The 22,147-nt window shown below is 34.6% G+C and overlaps 1 protein-coding gene across 1 annotated transcript; it reads right to left on the bottom strand.

Moving 5' to 3' along the window:
* Nucleotides 1-2,101: 2,101 nt before the first annotated feature.
* LOC127858981 (A disintegrin and metalloproteinase with thrombospondin motifs adt-2-like) lies at nucleotides 2,102-12,277 on the bottom strand. Its single transcript, XM_052396372.1, has 10 exons — nucleotides 12,179-12,277; nucleotides 11,915-11,959; nucleotides 8,093-8,172; nucleotides 7,661-7,729; nucleotides 5,882-6,011; nucleotides 5,422-5,544; nucleotides 5,052-5,222; nucleotides 4,683-4,859; nucleotides 4,409-4,570; nucleotides 2,102-2,534 (listed from the first exon to the last, which is right to left on the bottom strand). Exons 1-10 carry the CDS (start codon nucleotides 12,186-12,188, stop codon nucleotides 2,119-2,121), a joined length of 1,383 nt encoding a protein of 460 aa, XP_052252332.1. The 5' UTR covers nucleotides 12,189-12,277; the 3' UTR covers nucleotides 2,102-2,118.
* Nucleotides 12,278-22,147: the final 9,870 nt, after the last annotated feature.

Below are 22,147 nucleotides of genomic sequence, written 5' to 3'. Positions count from 1 at the left end.
GGAGTCACAAAAAATAATTTTTGGCTTAAAAAATTAGGTGCCCGAATATTAAGAGTTTCCGAAAACTTAGAATAATTACGGTAAGCAGATGCCCCCAACCGTGCTCACTCCTGTTCAGCTTCACAGAGCTGAAGGCCGATTTCGATGACCTGTATTGATACGTAGCCGTCAGACGGTTATGTTTGCTTTTCTCTTTTTTATGTAAAAGTAAAGACTTAGTCCCGGGTAGGAGCAGCTTTGTGAAGTGTTCATGACTCACATTTTGAAGGTCACATTTAAAGACGCGTTGACATTATAAAAAGTGTTTGCGTTTGTACCGCCTTTGTTATTCAAATAACATTAATGAATATTAATACCGAAATTGTATCAACCTCTATTTGATAAGCAGAAGTACTTTTTTTGGCGATTCAGCTGTCTAATCAATCCTGGTTTTCATTCCATGATTAATGTAGCAGGAATATAAAAAAAGTAACCGATTTGGGGGAAATGCTTTTTAGTGTACATAATGCAAACTGAATGCATTCTGTAACGAAGACGACTTTTGTATACTTTCTGAGGATTCACATTTACATTACTGATCAAATAAACAGCTAGATAAAGTAATAACTCTTGATCTTCACCATACACTCTAGACCTTTTAGAACTAGAACACAATCATAAACAATTTTGATTATTTTATGTTTAGATGAGAATGTGGAATACATTCATATATTGAAATAATAATTGTTTGTCTTATATTCGCATTCTTTCGCAGCGCGATTAGCAATGATGATGTAGAAAGAGGAACTGCAGTCGATCATAACGTTCCTTGCACGATGGAATTTTGTATCCAAGTCCAAAGTATGAAGTTCACTGTTAACAAGTAATAATTATGCTGGTCAATTTCCGTAAAAATATATACGCCAAACAGTAATAGGAAATGTGAATTTTAAATACAATTTAAACTTACGTTTCATATTTTTCTGATATTTTTCATTTGAAAAAGCCGGGTATAGACAAAAATGCAGATATCCATTTTTTACAACACAGTGAGCCAAATAAGGTTTGCATCTGGCACACGATATTTCTTTCACGCCGACCTGTATTGCAAATACTTGTTGATATCTGGCACACGATCGTTTTCTCATGCCGACGTTTACAGCAGATTATGTTATAAGAAAAGTCAAACTAACTGCCGCTTAAAGTTTGATCAGCATGATGTGTTTTGGATTAGGTAAATTAGTAACAAAGCAAAAATAGTAAATTCATTATTTAAATTACTTCTATGAAAGTTTTGATTTACTTGACAATATATTAAGCATTATTTTCCTATAAAAGCTGATATGCAGAATATGAGTCGACGTCAATATAAAAGTAAGTGACTTAAACTTGGTTTTGCACACAAATACGTGTTCATTTAGTAAATGTATTTGTTTCGAGGTATTATTTAATTCGTGTGTGTGTACAATTTCTCATTTTTCCGATTAAAGATATAATAAGTTTATATGTCAAATCAAAAGTAAATGTATACATGTAATTTTAGTGTCTACGCTGTATATACAATACAGAAAATGGATTTCTACACGACTTAGTAATAAAATAGACAGCGCAAAAATTAAAATATTTAAAAGCAAACCTTACATGAATGAAAACTTAACATTAAAAAAAAACATTAACCGAATTGGACCATGTTTCAAAATTCGCAGACACTGAAATCTCACGTAACTCCTACTGGTGCAAAATTTATATTCAACCCTTGATTTGTGACATATGCATGTAGAGCGCCAATACATCATTTAAAATTTGACTTAAATTATTTTTATCGCTGCAAAATTGGACTGCAAATAAAGAATACAGATTATTGCGTGACGTACTGGAATAGCGACAAATAAAATATAGAACAATAATAATGCCAAACACAACTAGTTAAGGTGATTATGAAAAATATTTGTATTCAAACAGATAAGTTCAGAAGTATTGCCAATGAAAATGTTTTATGATAGGTGTTTCATATCATTTGGGTGTTGGAACTACTGACGTAGTCTTTCATTATCATGGACCAGACAAACAACTGTATGTATTCCACACACTACTTGCAATTTAGAGAGACAACCAAACTACGAAGAGGTCTACAATTTATTAAAGCTCTTGGATCAAGGCTCCAGTAAATGTATTCCAAGCTTGTGTTGGCTCTTCCCAAATAAATGCTGTGGAGTACTGACGGGCCATCAGCACCCACACGCGCTCATTCATAAGTAGCTTCACAAAGCTTGATTGCGATGTACACGCCCCGTTTCCAGGAGAGGTTTGAAATGTAGCCGTCAGTTTTACAACCCCGCTCATGTTTGCATTTCCTGTTTGCATGTAAAATTCAGCAGATGCTGAGGTCTGAAGGCAGATTTGGACACTAAAGTAGTATAGCCCGCTCACCGGAGCTGTGAACTGTCCAGTGCTGGCGTTATACGCATTCCCTTCGTTAAAGATCACAGTTGGAAATGCATTGACGAGATTTGCCAACAAGTTAAATCCGTGAACGTTGAAGGCTATTACATTGCCTGCAATATAATAACGATTGTTTCGTTCAACTTTCAACATAAATAAAAGGAAACAGAATGCCACCACAAACTCTTTGAGTATGACATATACCATATACTATTAAGTTAATTAGATGTACCACTTGAGGAGGAATGTAAATGTGCACTATTGATTTCTCAAGTAAAAATGAATTAAAATTCGCATTCAACATTAAATAAATATAAAAGTAAACAGTACATATTCATATACAATGTATGTTACTACGTGATTAACTTTTTAAAAATTAATACAAGGTGACAAAGTGATAGCTCTCCGTAAAAGCAAAACAGATCAGTTATGACTGGAGGAACAAAACATTTCACATGGACCATTTTGACAGATGGAACGCCGGTGCAATGGTTTATTGTTTGTATTAATAATGTCAGCCAGAATTTGAAAATGCGGCAAGCACACTCAAGTTGAATAATTTACTTCTTAGCCATCAATCCCTGTTCTAACAACACACACATACACATTTCGCTATGCTATCCAAATGGAAGTACACTAAACATGAAGTTACACGAATGCAGTTATTTCCACTTAGTAACTACCGGGTATTACAGAGCCATAAGGTCTTAAACAGTAATACGTTGAAATAGCGCTCGCGACATGGCTGACGATGTAGTTTCGAATTGTTTCAGTATTCAACCGAATGCATGTTCTTTTTTGAATCGGAAAAGGTCAAATTGGAAGTAGCGAAGCATCAAATGCTTTATTTCAAAAGAAAATAAATAACACAATGCTATTTATTTATTTACTTTTTTATAATAAAACTTACAATACAACTCGAATTATACAATAAATATTTTCGTGATGTATGCATGTTCATGAAGTAATCGGCCGAGCACTCCTGCAGCAAGACGCTTAAGGCTAACGGAACCGTTTAGATGCTCAAGTTAAATTTCTTTATTAAATTTCATCATTGTGTTGTGCAAAAGAGTGGTTTAAAAAGGAGTGCGACATTGCCCTTGATGTTACGACATATAGCAGCAGTTGAAATAAGTGCGCTGTTTAGAATCATTAGGTTTGCGACATTTTGAGTTGATTACAACATTCAGCATCAACCTCGACATAGAAAAACGATTGGTTTCGATCATAGGTCTAGCATATTCCTTCAATAATGATATACCACTTGATAATGGTCTATTCAAATATCATTTTTATCTTTAACTTTTAATAAATCTTTATATGTTTATATTCTGTCATAATTTTCAATATAGCCATATATAAAACGCTAGTAAAAAATAATACAGATTTGCATAAACTAAGTAAAATTTACAAAAAATAAATCCTTCCAGACCTTCTTTCGATTGCAGTATCAAGCGTTAACCCATAGGAGCTAACAACTGCGAAAACTTCGATTTAGCATCAATTTTGCGACAAGTGCGACACAAAGCGCTGATCGGACATGACACGTCGCAACAGAATCTATGAGTGCGATTATATGGAATGCCTGCAGAGCTAAATCAAATGGACGCAGATCATACGATGCATTATATAGTGATGTACAGTCGTTAAATGAGACAACATACTAACGTTTGTCAAAACTGGTTAGTTTCTCGATGTTTTGGTAAAGATTTCTACAAATTTAGTGTAAATATCTTACATACTTAATTAAAACATTATACACATGATGATCTACAGTTTTGTAATTACATTGGAATGAAATCATGTAGCTGTTCTGAGAGGAATAAACACATATCATGTGAATATATCACCGTGGCTAATAACAATAATATCTTAATGCTTTTGTTTTGATTGATTCTTCTTAATTGAACTTACATAGAAATGTGAGTTTAAGGTTATAATAACATACTTTAATTTCTTTTAAACTTGATCGCACATATTTACTTACATGGCGTGTTGACACACACAGCAAAATCTTTAAATTCGCCCGCGCATGTCTTGCTGTAAGTAGAAGGACTCAGGTTCCTACAAGTCCTGTGTCGGAACTTGAGACCCACTCCACAAGTGACTGCACAGCTTTCCCACGCACCCCAACTCGACCAGCTATCATCTATGTAAAACAAATCACGTTTGTGATTTATTCTGGATTAAACTAAATCAATGTTCCATATTTTCCACTTAATTTGCATTAGAAAACAATTGAAATCGCATCGCATACTTACTTATTACACCGCAGGGTTCATTAAGGCAAATTGTATATTCGCTAGATTCACCAACGCAATAGTCCCCCCACGGGTCTGGTTTAGGATTAGTGCAGGTTCTTGTCTTTTTTCTTAGTCCCACATCACAAGTAACTGAGCAACCGGACCATGTCGACCAACCGGACCAGTTGCCATTAACTTTAAAAACAAAATTTATTACAACGAGATGCCGTGTTTTCATATATTTATCAATGTAAAATTCGTTGTATAAGACACAATTTATCATCATAATAAACGTTGAATATTCAGCTAACATTGAATTGTGGACATGGTGTTATTCATTATAAAAATCCAAATCTGTTTCTAAACTATGCTTCAGCATATTCATACCCGGACAAAGCTGGCTCTGACACATGTTTGACTCAACGGCTGGCCCAGAGCAGCTGAGTCCACTGTTAGCAGGAGCCGGGTTTGTGCAGGAGCGTACGCGGGTTTGAGTCCCGTTATTGCATGTAGCGCTGCATTTAGACCAATGCCCCCAATCTGCCCAGTTCCCATCAACTGTAAAGATGTGGAACTATAATGTATTTTGTTTCCTTATAAATATATGTATAGACATTTAAAAAAAATAAGATGAATATATTTAATTAAAAATATACTCTTTTAATAATTTTTTTAAAATAAAATATGAGCTCTGTTAACCTATATTATAAAACACATGTTTGTTATGATTTTTTTTTGTGCGCATAACAATTCTTACCAAGCTGACAGAGTCCGCAAAACTTTGGACAAGTTGTTTTGGCGTGATGAATATCTGCACAGACGGCGAAAATAGAGTTCAGACGGGCACAATCTAGTGTTTCGTCGTCGATGCAAGATGTTGCTAAAATATCATATTCATCTATATACATGTATATGTTTATAAACATATGAATGTGATAAATTAGTGGTTTTCATGAGGTTTTACCATACGATAAACTTTGTAAATATTTGATATTTTTTACCGATGAAAGGGATACAATGAATATTTGTATTTATGATTAAAACTGTCTGATAACTTTGAAGTAAATTATTAACAAAAATTACAATTAATTCGATGCGAATCTTATAATTTGAACTACCCTGATTATAGCTTTTAATAAAACATTTTAACATTTCTTGAAATTTAGACAGCGCGTTGCTCTAACAGATAACTATGTAGGCGCCTAAACTATGCATACGTTTTCTGTTTGCACATAGATGCTCATTGCAACGGTTACTGCTGCAACATTCATGACAAGAGTACTGTTGTCTGGTCTGGATAGAGCGACCAATAATTCCGTTGTGGTCTACAGCCAATGAATTGCAAAACTACAAATGAATACAAAGTTAATATAAATTTGGGGACGGGATGGAATGGGACATACCTGTGTTTTAAGCATAGCTTGTTGACATTTGAATTCTGGTTGCCCTTTGTTAAGAATGTATTTTAAATTCTCCTTTCTTTCAACGTCTTCAGTTTGTGGCATTCGTTTTGAAAACGTTCTATGACATGTTTATGTTTTTGACAATAGACGTCTCAGAAGACATATTGTATACCCAAATGTTATTCACCTACTTTTTTATTTTCGTTGCATAGTTACAGTAAGGAACGCAAATTGTATAGTACATTATCTTGTTGACAAGTCACGTTAGTTATCATATTGGTCTTTCTTTTTTCACCGAGAGGTGGTAGCTATATTGAAATTTCGTCGGTCAGTCTGTCTTTCGGCCTGTCCGTTTGTCCCGAAACTTTTCTGGAGTGTAACGTAGCCAGTTTAATTAACTATTTCAGAATAACTTCTTATAATGTTAAACTGTAGTAGACGCAGTGTCACGCACAAGAACAAAGTAAAAGCTTAAAGGTCGAGGTCAAACTTTCAGGTCAATGGATACAATATATTTTTCGTGTCAAAAAAGTCTATCAGCGGCATAACTTAATGCATTGAAGAATTGAAAAGTAACTTTTTAAAAATATTCACATATGTGAGAAGTTGTGTCGGATGATGAAAACCTTTTGTATACCACCACAGTCAACATATGACATAAAGTCGAATGATAAAAAATCGTGTTTTAATGTTTTTACATCATCAATGATTTTAAAACAATGTATTTAATAATATAAGTGGATGAGTCGCGTGTAATTACATCATGTCTGCATTCATTATCATGGCTTAAAGCTGGGTTAAAAAGGACGTTATTGTCCAAAGCGGACTTAGATCCTCCATGACTTTACTTCAAATGGGATATATTTGAAATTACATTACACGAGTGTTTTACCAATATGTGCTTGTTTGTCATCCGCAAGAACTATATGACTAATGGCACAAGGTCAAAGTCGAACACTGATAACAATATGAAGACTTAAGTCCTAAAATTGAACTTGTCGCCTCTAAACGAATCTATTCGTTAATCTTAAAATATAGATTTTGTCAGCTCCCTAAAATTAAAGTATGGGAGTATACTTAAATATCTGTGTTAATCGGTGTGTCGCGTATGTTTTAGCTTACAATTACGTTCTATATTATAAGAGACTTCAGCAGATTTGTTGTAAATAAAGCTTGTTTTTCATAGGTCTTTACCATGCATTTAACGCTTTTGAAATAACATGTCATACATTTTAAACAACTCGGGTAAATTGTACATGCACAATAATCAAATCCATACCGTTAAGATCATATATCGAAATCAACAGTCAAAATGCAGCATTCATTGGGACGGAAATATATATTGGTCAAATCGGAAAAACATTAATGTTCTGATTTACTACAGTTAAAGATTTTTTTCAAACTAATGAAAATCGAAGCAAATTTCTATGAAAACTTTGATATTATAATCTTATTGCCAGTTGCAATATAATTCAAAATACAACATAGCAATTAAAACAAATAAAATTATATGCTGCAGAATGATTAAAAAAGCAAAGCCGGAACGTAAATAGAGATTAAAACAAACGAGTGAAGTGTAATCAAAGTGAATACCTGGTCATTCTGACAGCCCATGTTGTAACGTACTACGTTGCCGGAATGGACCGTTTGCAAAAAGCAGGACTATTAATAAGAAGAATATTAAATAAGGTTTATTACGTATTATCGTGTTTCATTTTTGATCGCTTTGCCAAAAAGGCGTAGTAGGCTTTATTTAGATAACGTTTTTAGTATCTGTTTTCATAGCTCCAAATGCAGCTCGACAAACTAAATCGATGTTAATATTATATAGAACGCAAATAATAAGAATATATAGCGTTTAATTTTATATACTATGGATCTTAAACATTTATTTGTAAACTAATATACGTAATACAGAGTTTTATAACCGTGAACATAAGTTTAACATCTGCACCACTTTTCAAAAACAATAATGAATTAGTTGGTTATTCTTTTTGTTAATATGGAAATTCGAATAACACTAACCTCATTGTTTGAACATTGAACTGTGTTTGTACACGCCTTAGGGTCTTCGATATTTAGACAATTGAAGCATTCCAGGCACTCTGAAAAAATATCAGAAGGGTTTATATATATTGATGCAAAGCATCAAAGGGCGTCAGGAATTTCAGTGTAAAAAGCACTCAATTAAGTTACATGGAACGATTTTTTTCTACTGTAAATATTAATATATTGGCCGATTATTTTAAACAAAATAGAAAAAGATACTGGTACAACCATTATCTATGATTTTGTGTTATAACCCCCAAATAACCATTATTTATGATGTTGTGTTATAACCCCCAAATAACCATTATCTATGATTTTGTGTTGTAACTCCCAAATATTTCATTTTATTTACATTGGTTTTCTTTTTTACTGGTATCCGTGTGCAGTTTGCATTAATGTAACAGAACTGTGTAGGTTTTAAAAAATCTGCTTCATCTTGTAAGCGTACTTTCATATTTTTCTCAACTTCAAGGGGATATGATTCTGAACTTATTCTTACGTTGCTCATTTACGATAGGGGTTAAGTACTCATCGATATGAAAACACTGTAAACGTTTGAAAAAAATGAATGAAAACTGTAAATTGTATAAAGAAGCTGCATTTTACAATACTTTGAAATTCAATAAAAGATCATAATAGATTTATTGCTCCGATATTCATCATTTTCAATAGGGTTCGAGTAATACTGATATAAAAACACTTAACAAGTTTGAAAAGATTCTGACGAAAGTTGTGAAATCTTTTAAACAAGTGGAAATTGTTTATTTTGTCAAATTTAATAGAAAAAAATCTGGTCATATTGTCCCGATGTTTCTCATGTTAAATGAGGTAAAAATGCTCATTGATATGAAGAAACTGTAAGTTTGGAAAGAATCTGATGAAAAATGTTGAAATAATCACCTAACCAAGCAGTTTTTCACTTTTATTTTTAAATTTTAAGAGACATAATTCTGGACTTATGGTCCGACATTGCTCATATAGAGTTTGGGTTGGGTCCTCATTGATAAAAAAACTTGTGAAAGTTTGGGAACAATCGGATGAAAATTTTGGACATCGAACAAGGATTTGAAAATTTCTCAAATTCTAAGGAAGATAACTATGGACGTAAGGGTCGGATAATGCTAAAGAGCCCATACCACATATAGACGTAATGGTCGGATAATGCTAAAGGGCCCATACCACCTGGATAGTAATACGTGTCGCGCTTCGCGCTCTATATGTGGTTCTTAAAAAAAAATCCGAGAAGTGCTTGACTCTAGGGAAACGGGTTGCTGGAACACAGCTTCTCCTTGATAAGCGGCTGCTTCCTTTATCGCAACTCATTGTTACAATCAATAATACGTGTCGCGCTTCGCGCTCTATATGTGGTAGGGATAGGCCTATGATAGACAACCATAAAAATACATGGATAATATATGTGTTGTTTGCATTTATTTGTTAATATAAAAACGCGTGTATTTTTTATAAGTTATTTAAGTGATGTAAGAAATTTTAATTAACTTTGTCACCACGGTGCATCCATTATTTTAATAAAAATGTCCAATTGTAGTAAAATGGATTTTAAAATGTCTACATACAATAAAGCTTTATTATATTTATTAACCTGTCTGAAAAAATTGTCAGCCGCCGAACTGTTCCGTTCGTGCCGGAATCCGGGATTGAACCTTTAGATGACTGTTGCGTAAACGACTTCAGTCTAACGCTCTCCCAACTGAGCTATTCCGGCTGACACTCACTTATGTACTGCTATTTGGTGAAGTTGTGTATAGCGATCGTTATTATATGTCTATTAATAAACTAATACATTGTACGTTTTCGTACCACTACGCCTTCCAATAAACTTGCTTGCGCGATAGGTCGTCAAATATCGTACTACATCGATTCTCCACTAAATAAGCAAATTAGAAAAACCACAAAATAAATATATTTTGATTATGTTTTGTTTTAATACAAAACATCATTTGTTTTTATACAAAACCAGAAAGTTTCGCGTATTTGCCCAGTCCCTGTGATCTTTCCCCTGTGATCAGTTGTGGATCAGTTATTAATTAAAACAATTAGCTTTGCATTATTGGCAATAAATGTTGTAATAAATGTAATAGGCACAAATGCAGTACTTATTTACACTAATTTACACAAAAAAATCACCACTATGCAAGATATTCTTAAAACAAACATGTATACATTGATCCGTAAAATAACTTCTCCTCCCATAAGCGAAAAAAACATGCATTACATTCTAGTCGCCGCCCTCCAGGGCGACGCCAATAATCATGTATGTACAATGGAGTGTGTGCTTATATAGATATTCCTTTGGGCGTTTCTTCCGTCCGATGGTTGTTTAACGCCTTCCCCAACAAAGTTATTCGCTTAGAGAAAGAGGTTCACGTTTTAAGAGACATTATTCGGCGTAAAGTACTTAGATGGGCTTAGACAAAAATTGTTTTAAATATTTATATGCAGCGGGAACATAAACTGCCAATAGAAGTGCGGATTTTTGTATGTTTTAGATTTAACACTAAACGTTTGAGATTAACATGTTTATGATTGTTAAAATAAGCAGTCAAAAGGATGTTAGAATACCTATAAAGGGATTAAAAAGCATAACCTCTCCGGACTGTGATATTGCGTCATGCATTTTATACTTAAACCATCCACTTGGCGCTCTTTGGTCTATTCAAATTCAAGCCTTTACATCATTAGGGCTTGGCTTGAACCAGATGTAAACCAGGTGTTTACTCGTTAATCACTACGCAAGTATAATATAAATACAAATGTAAAGATGTGTGTTCGAAAGTTAAATATAAGTAGTTTGGCAAAACATCATTTAAAGCAATGTTACACGTGTAAAACTATGACGGGTGAAAATGCCTCGTCACTTGACCTGACCTGACACAGAGCGAACCGAAAGTGTTAAATATTGAAAAATCCAAATAATATTGTTTCCGGAGCAAATATCCATGTCCCGCATTAACGCGAGCAAGGTCATTTTTTATGGGTTTATACACGTAATTTACTAATGTTATATCAACTATTGAAAGGATGATGAAGAGATGCACTAGAAGATTTTGTGGACAGATTTCCATGACGATAAAAATGACGATAAAAGCAATATAGTAAGTAACTTGTTGATGACAATTATTATAATGGGAAACACATGATTAAAACATTCCGCAATAAGCACTTAATGCAGTAAGCTGGTAATGACTAATCTGACTTCAATTTTCCGACTGTGGTTGATTGTTACACAGTAAGGTCGTCGGGATTTGCTTGATACGGTTGGGTTGCCCGAAACACAGAATATTCTATTATAGGCCTAACTATACTTCCGGTCATGTGTGTAATGTATTGTTCTTACCTGGTGAACGTGGTAGTAGCGCGATGCTTACTAAGTTGGTATGTGCTTGATGGACGTGGTAGGTACAAACGTACAATATGCGTTTAGTGAACCGATATCACGTACGTTGAGGGAGCGTGTTGGTTGGTAAGGGCGTTATAAGCACAGCTTTCAGTTAGTTCGCGTGTAAAAGGGACATCGTATAAGCAGGACATCGATTTAACCACGCTTTACCACGTCCTTGCGACAAGTTAAGACATAGGAAAACTTACAGTATCAACTGTAGACGTTCGTTGTAGAGTTTTGTACATTCCTTTCACTGTATACAGCAGCCTAGTTGAGCTCTTGTCGATTATATTAATCTACTTCATATAGTATTACACATTCATTTTCCCACTAGGATTTATCAATATTAAAATAATATGCGTAAAACTTCACATTAATACAACTATGTAACATACCTGATACGCCAATTGTACACACTATCCCCGAAATAATCAAGTAACCTGTAAATGTAGAAAAATTTGATAAATAGGTTCGCATCGTAGCTTTTACTAACGTAAATCATGTTTGTTTCCTATATTTACAATTCATTATAACCATTCATATGAACATCAGTATATACAGCAGCTACTGTGTTTGCAAAAAACATTCGAACTTGTAGATTTAATTTTCCCGGATGAATTAACAAAGTTCGTTTAAATAAATGTTTAAAGGTGACTTACATGTATTCATTCTCGTCTAGATGTTGTTTCAGAAGGTTTTAGAATGAAACACAATTTATAGCCACAGCGGTTATCTGAATCACGCAAAATGCCGTGGGGACTGTGCCATCAGGTTTACTGCTGCCATAATAAGCTAACAAAGTCACGAATGACCTTAACAGACGTAGGCTGTCAATTGCAAAGGGTAACGGGGCCAATACGGGCCAGTTAGCGTACCTTCATCGACACTTTCACCGGAAGCGATGGCACTGAGACGCCGTATTGAACTTTGCCCATGGTAAATTAAAGGTCAGTCGATGGAAACCAAAATTCGAACTTTTTGAATTTCTATTTACTCAGTGCGAGTGTTGACTCTTAAGATATCCTCGTCGGTGGGCAGTTCAACGTGCATAATCAATATCTGAATAGCAAAATTATTTATAATATATACATGAATTAAACACCAGTGTGTTTGTTGCACTATGGAAGGGAATATATGGAAGGCCTGTGTGAGAATTGCAAATCGCTAAATCAACATTGCATGTTTCTTCATATACATTTAACAAAACCTGACAATAGAAATGCTTTAATCTAAATGTCAATTGCTTTTTTTTCTAAATGGCAATCGAATGTTGCTAGATGACAATTGAATGTTGATAAATGACAATACAAGAGTTTAGATGCTCTTCAAACCCCTAAACACAACAGAGTGACATTGCACAAATTTTCCACGTTATAGTTCCAATGGTTTGTGCAAACCATGCAGAGGCGTATCAATCTGCGAATGTTTGTAAGGCATACAAATTTGTCATTCTTTGTTTTTAAATAGTTGCAAGCCTTTTGTGTTAGTTTGTGAGCGTATTGATAATCGTGATATTCCTTTAATTAATTTGCCAAAACAGTGCAACTGTTTTCAAGATACGACATTCCTACAATGCATAACGGCATGACCAGCGGAATTTAAAGCCACACAACTTGACATGAAAGTAAATTTGAGTATAAATAAAAAACATATTTTATCTATGCCAATTAGAATATATATGGTGGTAACAAGGTAGAAATTCGTCTTTTTGCGCGTTAAAAACTTAAAAAATAATCGCGTTTGTTGAAATGGACGAAATTATTGCACTGCTCAACTTGTGTCGATCTCAACAGGTGACAAGCGGCATACAACGCATTGGAAACATAAAGTCCTATTTATAGATCACCGGATATATGTACAAGATATTGTTAAAATTAAGTACGTTCATTATATTTATAGACATGGTAACGTTGTAAAGGTACCATTAAAAGGAACAACCATTATTATGCATATGGTATGAGATCCTTTGTTCGTGTGATCTTATCATTTGAATGAGACTACATAATGTGAGGACAGGAGTGAATGGCATTGGAGGTCTAGTATGTTAATAAGTAAGGAAAGTTGGCATACACTCCTTGACACAAGTTCACCATAAACTTGTAGTGACCCTCTTTTAGATTCCTTAGTGTATAAAAACATTGTTTTAAACAAGTTTAAGGTACAGATATTTACGCGTTTTAAGAAAGCTTGTACTGTATGAACATTTTTTTGAAATCGGATTATTTGATCTGGAAAATTTCACAATTAAACAAACAAATAATTATTATATTATTATATATTGTGTCATCTACAATTACTCTTATACCACACAAACAAATTTGCTAACTAGATAACCGTTTTCCAAACACTTACTTAAATTTATTTAGTTTTGACTATTTAAATTCACGTGTTCAAAAATTTCTATATTCATTTGTCCAAGCTAAACCTTCACATACTAATGAATTAAATGAATATCAAATGTGCAAATAACGCCTTAACCTTCATGTCAAACAGCATGCGTTTGTATCTTTTTATCTCTAACTATTTCATCCGCTTGTCAGTGTGTCTCGGGCGGTGTCCGTATCAGTGTCTTAATGTGTCTGAGTCGTTTTTTTAAACACCTATATGCATGACTTGTTACCTCCATAGTATGTACCCCCTGTAAGAAGGATGACCACTTCGCCATCAGTCTGAATGCATATACACAATATATTAATTTGCCCACTATCAACTGCCCTCTATCTACACTTTCTGTTAATCTGTACATCTGACGATGTTGAAATCAATCTTGGACATTCTTTGGAGCAAACATGTTTGAATCCATGTGTAATTCCCCTACGGAACCAACTTGCAATGGTCTTTTTATAATGCATCTCAATATTCAAAACTTCCAATCGCTTCCATGAACCGAACATAATAAGCACAAACTTAACGGTGAATTATATTGGCCGAGAGCTTTATGTACGGTCTTACCCCGTACCGTCTCAGATTTTAAACTTTCGAGCATTATTTACGTATTAAATTATTGACTATTGTCCATACAGGCAGGTGTGTGCCGCGGCATATACAGCTTAGGAAGCTACGCTCCTGATTGGTTCCCCTTGACGTTATCTCAAGATTGCACACGCAATAAAAGATGGATCTGGGTTTCGGAACAAACTCTTTAAAGTCGATTCCCCAGTTGTTGTTGATTTAAATAAGTTCCATTCATCTACAATCACAGATAAAACCAAGGGTGCTTTGGTGTTTACACAATTTCATTTGATCGTCATTTTTATTATAAAACTGTATGACAGGTAACATACTATATTTTCAGTGCGTTGGTTAGATAAAATCAGAGACACATTTAAGTGTCCGTAGTATCAGTCGTTTACAAAATAAATGTTGCTACACTAATATGGTTCAAGGTAGTTTATCGCTTCCATTATCACTGCAAATTCAGTGTTCTATTTTACTCTCTTTCACGCAGGGTTAACACGTTTTCCACCAGCACCTATGCAAATTACATGGTTATGTATGTTTGAAATGAACTTGATAAAGTATGTTGTATGATTAAGATACAGAAGTTATAGTGGCGAAAATACAATTACCGGTTGTCAAATAGATAGATTTTAACAAAATATATGAATGGGCGACACTGAGAAAAAGTGCAGGATAAAATAAAATTGTAGGAGACACGGGCATTTAAGTTTGGTTTTATACATATATATTCAAGTCATACATGCTATGTGATGACTATTTCGTTGTAGTTAATTAACAACTGCATATTGGTAACTCATACTTGTGATTTGCAGTGTGCTTCTTTTTTACAAGCATGGTAAAACGTCTGCGCGTTTTAGTGCTCTTGCCAGCATTATATTGCCCACAGCTTACATCATTTCTTAAATGTGAATGCGATATATTACCTTGCAATTGACAATTTTATAGTTTCAGTTTCATACAGAAGGAATTGCGCTTGGTCTGGATGTCATTGACAGCGCGTGCCTCAAATTTCTTTGTCCCATCAGTCCCGTAGCCAGTTTTTTTTAAAGGGGGTGCGAATTTTCCAATCAACGATTGTTATTGAGCAACGAAGTGGCAAAAGTGGTAGGTCCGGGATAAGATGCCCCCCCCCCCCTCATGCAATCATGTTGTTTGGAGGTCCTTCCCCCTGGAAAATTTTGAAAATGAAACGTAAAACCCTGCATTCTGGTGACTTTTTATCTGTATTTAGAGACTGAAGTTATAGAGCATTTTTATATGAAATTTTACTTTCATTGATCATACTCAGTGACTAATGGACATGAATATAAAATAACATACTACCGTATTCAATAACCACCTTTTTCGACCAGTCACGAAAATACATTATTTTATACGGTGTTTAACCCGACACTAATATGAGCGCACACAATTTGTTTACATTTGCTACAACAAAATTAGAGAATGTAAAATCAACAATAAGGACGATATAAAATATTATTATTTATTAGAATCTTGATAAAATTAGTGTATTTTACCATTCAACAATTCTGCCATTCATAAATCAAGCAAATTTAAAAGAAATATTTGACTTTTTTTCAAAACAATTGTCTGTCTGCTACTATGGATAGTGCCATGCCCTAGCATTGCTCTAAACGTGCTAATAGTTCATTGTACAACAAACACTGTTTAACAAAACTGGGTCTTCTCTAATCTGCATCAATACTAAACAGAAATCAAAATGATATAACTGGTCACTTTTATTATTGAAATTATTTTTCACAAATGTGTCATTTTCTAAACGAATTTCAGAAACATAATCAGTTAAGGCTTCATAAAGACCCTATAATCACAAACTACTGGTCCTATGGTCTCAAAGTCCTTCACAATGAATAGTAGGACGTAGAAGAAAAAAGGTGGGCTTTGGATTTGCCCATTATGCTCCAGATCAGGCACAGTTAAGAACACTAAACTTTATTGTCCACCTGATCATATGTTATAACTTATAACGTTTTTAATTCATTATAACAACTGTTTAAGAGTATGACATATTGCCTAGTGTCAAGTTTGTCATAATTAAAACATCGTGGAAAGTTATGTATGTGGAGCAGAACACATGCCATTAAGTGTTGGTAAACTACAAAAAAGCTACATTTTTTTTTCTTGCCATACAACAAAAAACATATCCTCTCTTGAGCAGTGCTGATATTTTTTTGCTTGAAAACCATTTAGGTGATCCGAAATTGGTTTTTCGGAGATATAACAAAGAGACATCGCAGTCGGTCGAAAATGCTGCGCATAATGTTTAATTGTTATAAATCGTGGTATAATACAAAATTATTAACCAGTGACTCATTAGTCTTCGGCAATAGTCGACAGGGTGTCCTTTGATTTTAGTCATTTGCGGAAGCTGGCATAACATTCTTTAAATAATCATCTCAAATGTACTTTCTTTTGAATAAGATTATTTATTCAAATTAATCAAATAGTTTTTCCAACCATTTAGATGATTGTTAAAAAAGGTTATTGGACTGGGATTTCAACCCACAATAAGTAGGCTTCATCATTACGTTATGATATCTATTACATTTATACTGGCTTTAACAACATTTTGTTTACTCGTCAAAAAATATTGGGTGCGAACGTACCCAACGCATCCCCTGGCTACGGGTATGCCCATTAAGTGGCTTTGTTTATGTAAAAATCGATGTTTATTTCAGGCCATTTAGATGCTGTGGAGCAGAGCTGCTCAATGCGTTTTGAACTAGTTCATTGCGCGCCGGTAATACAGCGTAATATAAGCGCAAAACGAAACAAGTGACGTCACAGTCTCCATTTATACGTGTATTTGCAATTTGTATGAAAATTCCAATGATTGTTTGACCATCTAATTAGTTTGTGAGTTTTGCACTCAAAAGCCTAAATTGTCAGTCGTAACTTTCCCCAAGTTTTTTTTTTGGTCATAAGCATACAGAATTACAAACAAATCACGGAGAATACTGTAATTCCGATTGTCCTTGTGGCTATACATTCTGTTCAATTGTGTATACTATCATTAAAAGGTACACACGAACATGACTATGTGTAAGTGGTGCTTTATTTATCATACCCTGGCATTATGAATAAAATGAGTTATATATTTAGTAAACAATTTTGCTATATTGATTTGCATTTTATTGTTTATGGTGAATAATGATTTGTGTTAAGAAATGTACTAGAAATGTATAGAGAGTGTTCATGAATTAAGGATTACTTTTCACATTATCATACCAATCGTTTTACTGTCTGAGTTCGTAGATAACAGAGCTTCGATGATTTTTATAGAGAGTTGACCAAAAAATATTGCAATTTATAAAACGAAATACTCGTACATTTGATTTAAAATTGAATATTCAACACGTAACCCGCGCGTATAAAGTTTACTCATTTACAATATTCAATATATGGTTCAGGTACAAAATGAAAACGTAAATGCAAATCTCAAACAAAGTCATAGAACAATGTTGGAACAATGTTATTGAGTTAATTCTCTGAATAAGTTCATGTTCAGAAACTGGCAACTGTTAACATGTAATAAAACATAATGACTTTTCAATGTTTACATGTTGCCGTCTACGCGTTCTGTTTGCAGTTGGTGAAAGCGCTGTCCGTATGACTCCCTGCTTCGGAAACATGCTCAGCTGTCTGTAACACTATTTCATATAAAGTATCTTTGTGTGTATGCCGCTTTGCTCCACGTGTCTGTTAAGCAAGTTTATGGCATACACTTGCCTAAATGTAATGAATTTTCTATGCGTAAAACAGATAAAAATTAACTTCAGTTAACTTACTTCAAATATTCCGTTTCAAGTTCGAGTTCTGTACAGTATTTCGAAATAGCGAACAACTGCGGTGTTGTCAGCACTTTGCATTTTTTTAAAGCAAATATATCGTTTGCAGATCGTTCATAGCCCTTTCTAAAGTTCAATGGCTAAACCTTCGGACAAATATCTTTTCGCCGGGACTATGACCGAATAAAGTCCGGTTACTTTTGATTTCTGTTTCTCTAAAGCTATTATGTGAAAAAAAGTAGTTTTTTCGAACACGCTTGCGGAAAGCTCGATTGAGAAGTCGATGTAATCGAGTTTATGTGCGTTCTTGCGTCAGTGCCTGGCCGGCCTGTCACTTCGTCATTCACCTTTCAATCAACAAAAAACCTAACCACACATGCTCAACATCGTAAGATGTCGGGTCACGTGTTACTACCGTCTTCTCCTGCCTCAAAGGACAATGTCCCACTTAGAGGTCAAAGGTTAAATGTGGGCATATATGTTTATGCGTCCGAGCTTGTCCAGACAGTAGCTTTTCCATTCATCATGTGTTTGTAATATTACATAACAAAAGTATTTGCAATCATAAGACGACGTGTAGAGTGAAACCACCATCTGCCCTCCTTCAAGGTAAAGTTCACACTCAGAAGTCATGGGAAAAATTATGTATAACATCCGGTTGCGTCTCTCCGTTCTAGATGGCGTCAGAAATTCGCCGCTAAGAAGGCAGCCAAGATTGTAGAGCTTCAGCAAGTCTTCTTGACGTCATCGACCCGCATGACGTCACACTCGATGTGAGTGATTCTGAGCTGTCAGGCGATGACAAGTCTGTTACTTCGGTTTCCGGAAGTGAGTCTGATTACAGCTTGGAAACCTGCCATGGAGAGCGTCAGCATAGCTTCCTTATTAGACGTTCGGGCCTGGAATCGCTTGAGAAAGAATGCCGGTCGCAGGCGAATGGCGGACTGTGTTGTGTCCAAACATGTGGGCATTCGACCCGGAAGACCAACCTCCTCGCGAAGATTTGAAGATTCTTGTACCTAGCATAGCTAAGCTATCTACCAAGATGTACAATTTTAAACTAAGGGTTACATTACACTACAATTTGCCGGACGAATAACTACATCTGCATTATCCTCCATACGCACATTGCCAGTGACCTATAGACGTGGACTAGAAACACGTCTGTCGCGCACTCTTTCAGAGAGCACGGGAAGAGATGCACAAGCACGACATGTTGACGTTTCAATCGTGTACTCATTGTTACTTTTGAGTAAAAATATATGAACTAAAACGTATGCAACACTCGTTTACATTGTTGGCGTCGCACTGGAGTGCAGCGACTAGTATGTTATGCGTTTTTTTTTCGCTAAAGGGAGGAGAAGTTATTTTACGGATCAATGTTTATATTTTTGTTTTAAGAATATCTTGCATAGTGGTGATTTTTTGTTTAAATTAGTGTAAATGAGTACTGCATTTGTGCCTATTACATTTATTACAACATTTATTGCAAATAATGCAAAACTAATTGTTTTAAATAATAACTGATCACAGGGGAAAGATCACAAGGACTGGGCAAAAACGCGAAACTTTCTGGTTTTGTATAAAAACAAAACATAATCAAAATATATTTATTTTGTGGTTTTTCTAACAATAGCGCAGACTTTTGCTGTTCGAGTTTTGGTTAACGCGTATTTTCTTCAATTTTACAAGAAGACAGCGATTACACGGTTAATTGCTTTATTGATAATCGTTACACTACAGTCACTTATTAAGGCAGTAGGTGCCTAGTGAGATCGGGAATAGTCGGTCGATATCGCCGTATTCGGAAAGCGTTTCGGCTTTAAACGATATCTACGGTAAAGTCCGGAAATTATACTCAATACAAGAAATAAATTTGTATTTTTTTATTTAAGAGTTAAATTTGCTTACTCTCTCTTTAAGATTTAATAACTATACAATACAAATATAAGTTAAATTAATTCGTTTTATAAAATATTTGTGTTTATGACGTCACGGTTGTTGACATTTTCTTAGCAACATGAAAGTGCGAAATAAAAGCGAGCGATTTGCAAAATCGAAAAAGAAGCAAACACCGATCGACAACGTTGTGTTCGATAATAATTATTTATTTACCGAGCTCTGCGATGGCGATTTGTGTGAAAATGACTCACGTAAAAGCTATTCGCATTTGCTAAATGGCGTGAAAAGAGTAAGCAGAAGTGGGTGGGGGGATGGAAGAAGATTGATTGACTCGTTGAGCTGGAGGATTTGCTAAACAAATTACAGTATGGTCAGTTTTTAATCTGTGTCCCATTCCTTTGACAATATATAACATTGTTTGCGAACTACAAACTGGCCTCAGTGGTTATTTGTACGTTGTTAGTGAAAACCCTGACTGTAGAAAAGTCAACCGTGTTGCTTATGGAAAGCAGCACCATCTCAAGATCAGGGAATACCATGCTTTGACGTAAATACCAAGCTTGGAACAGATATGCATGTCTTCATTTTTCAACCTGCCATTTCTATCAATGTTAAATCATTGTAAAATTCCCATTGATCTTTGGACTTTTTACACATTGTCAGATCCCTTAAAATTCCACGTGTCATTCCCAGTGAATATTTGTTTATCGTGTAATATATAAGGAAAAATTCCGGTGTCCATCATATTCAGTTTTCAAATTCAGTTTCGCATTTGTGTTGTTAAATCCAATTGATTGCTCATTTATGTTATTTAATAATATAATGATGATACGAATGGATTCTTTGAAAATACATTGTGACGTCATTATTAAGTAACTACGGCCTTATTTCGTTTTCATGTTCTTATCATTTTCAATTCTCTTTTCAGCAATGAAAGTCAGTTTGGGCAGGCCGGTGAAGGTAAATAACTTCCATTCCTAACCACTCTAAACATAACGCTTATTGCAAATAGAAATCTTAAGAAGATGGAGGCTCGTGCTGGGGAGGCCATCAAGAAAATCTCAGCTGCGTCGTCTAACAAGGCTGCCATTGATGCTTATGAGAAAGAAATGGATTAATTGTAATAACTAACTTTTAATACAATGGTATTGACTATTTTGGTGCCTAATTTTAGTATTTTTTCTCATCAACTGTCTTTCCTATTCCTATTCAAGATGAACATGAAACATATTAATAATAATTGTTTAACTAAAGGCACTGTGTTCATAGTTTGGTAAAATTACATTTAAAAAAAAGATTTTTGGTTAGAACCCTAGGACAGGCACATTATTAAAAATAGTTGTGATTGTTATTATAAATATTAAAAGCTATTCCAAATATTACATTGTTTTAAAATAAATTCATTACTTTTAGTAATAAATCTTATGAAGAAGCATAGGTATATTTAAATTCTGAGCTATTCATATAAATGGCGAATTCTTTTCACAAGCGATTATTTTAGTTCAACGACTTGTCAATATGTAATGTGCTTATTGTGCTGAACATTTTTCTCATAACCAACGATCATATAAGGCGTCAGAATGAAACTTAAAGGGTAATTATAAAATTCATGAAATAAGCATTGTGTGAATTTAATTTTGTATTTCAGTTCGAGGTACAGTAATGCCTGATATTACTCAGATTGCTGCTGTGCATTTGATGACGGGTTTTAAGTTCTCGACATATGCGAAGACAACAGTGCCAATTTCTTCCCAAGCTCAGAAAGTGATTGGCATCTCTATTGATGATCATGGCATAATGCGTGTAAATGGTGGAAGTGTTGATAGTGTATCAATTAAAACTTCTCTACATGATTGTATGATGTGGCTTGCAAAGTTTCCCAGAGCCATTTTTGTTGCTCATAATGGGCGCAGGTTTGATTTTCCGGTTTTGGTTAGTGCATTGCTGAACGCACAC

This window comes from Dreissena polymorpha, chromosome 14 (assembly GCF_020536995.1).
Source record: "Dreissena polymorpha isolate Duluth1 chromosome 14, UMN_Dpol_1.0, whole genome shotgun sequence".
Taxonomy (NCBI): domain Eukaryota; kingdom Metazoa; phylum Mollusca; class Bivalvia; order Myida; family Dreissenidae; genus Dreissena; species Dreissena polymorpha.
The sequence above is the reverse complement of the archived record's forward strand: the minus strand, read 5'-3'. Positions and strand labels throughout refer to the sequence as shown.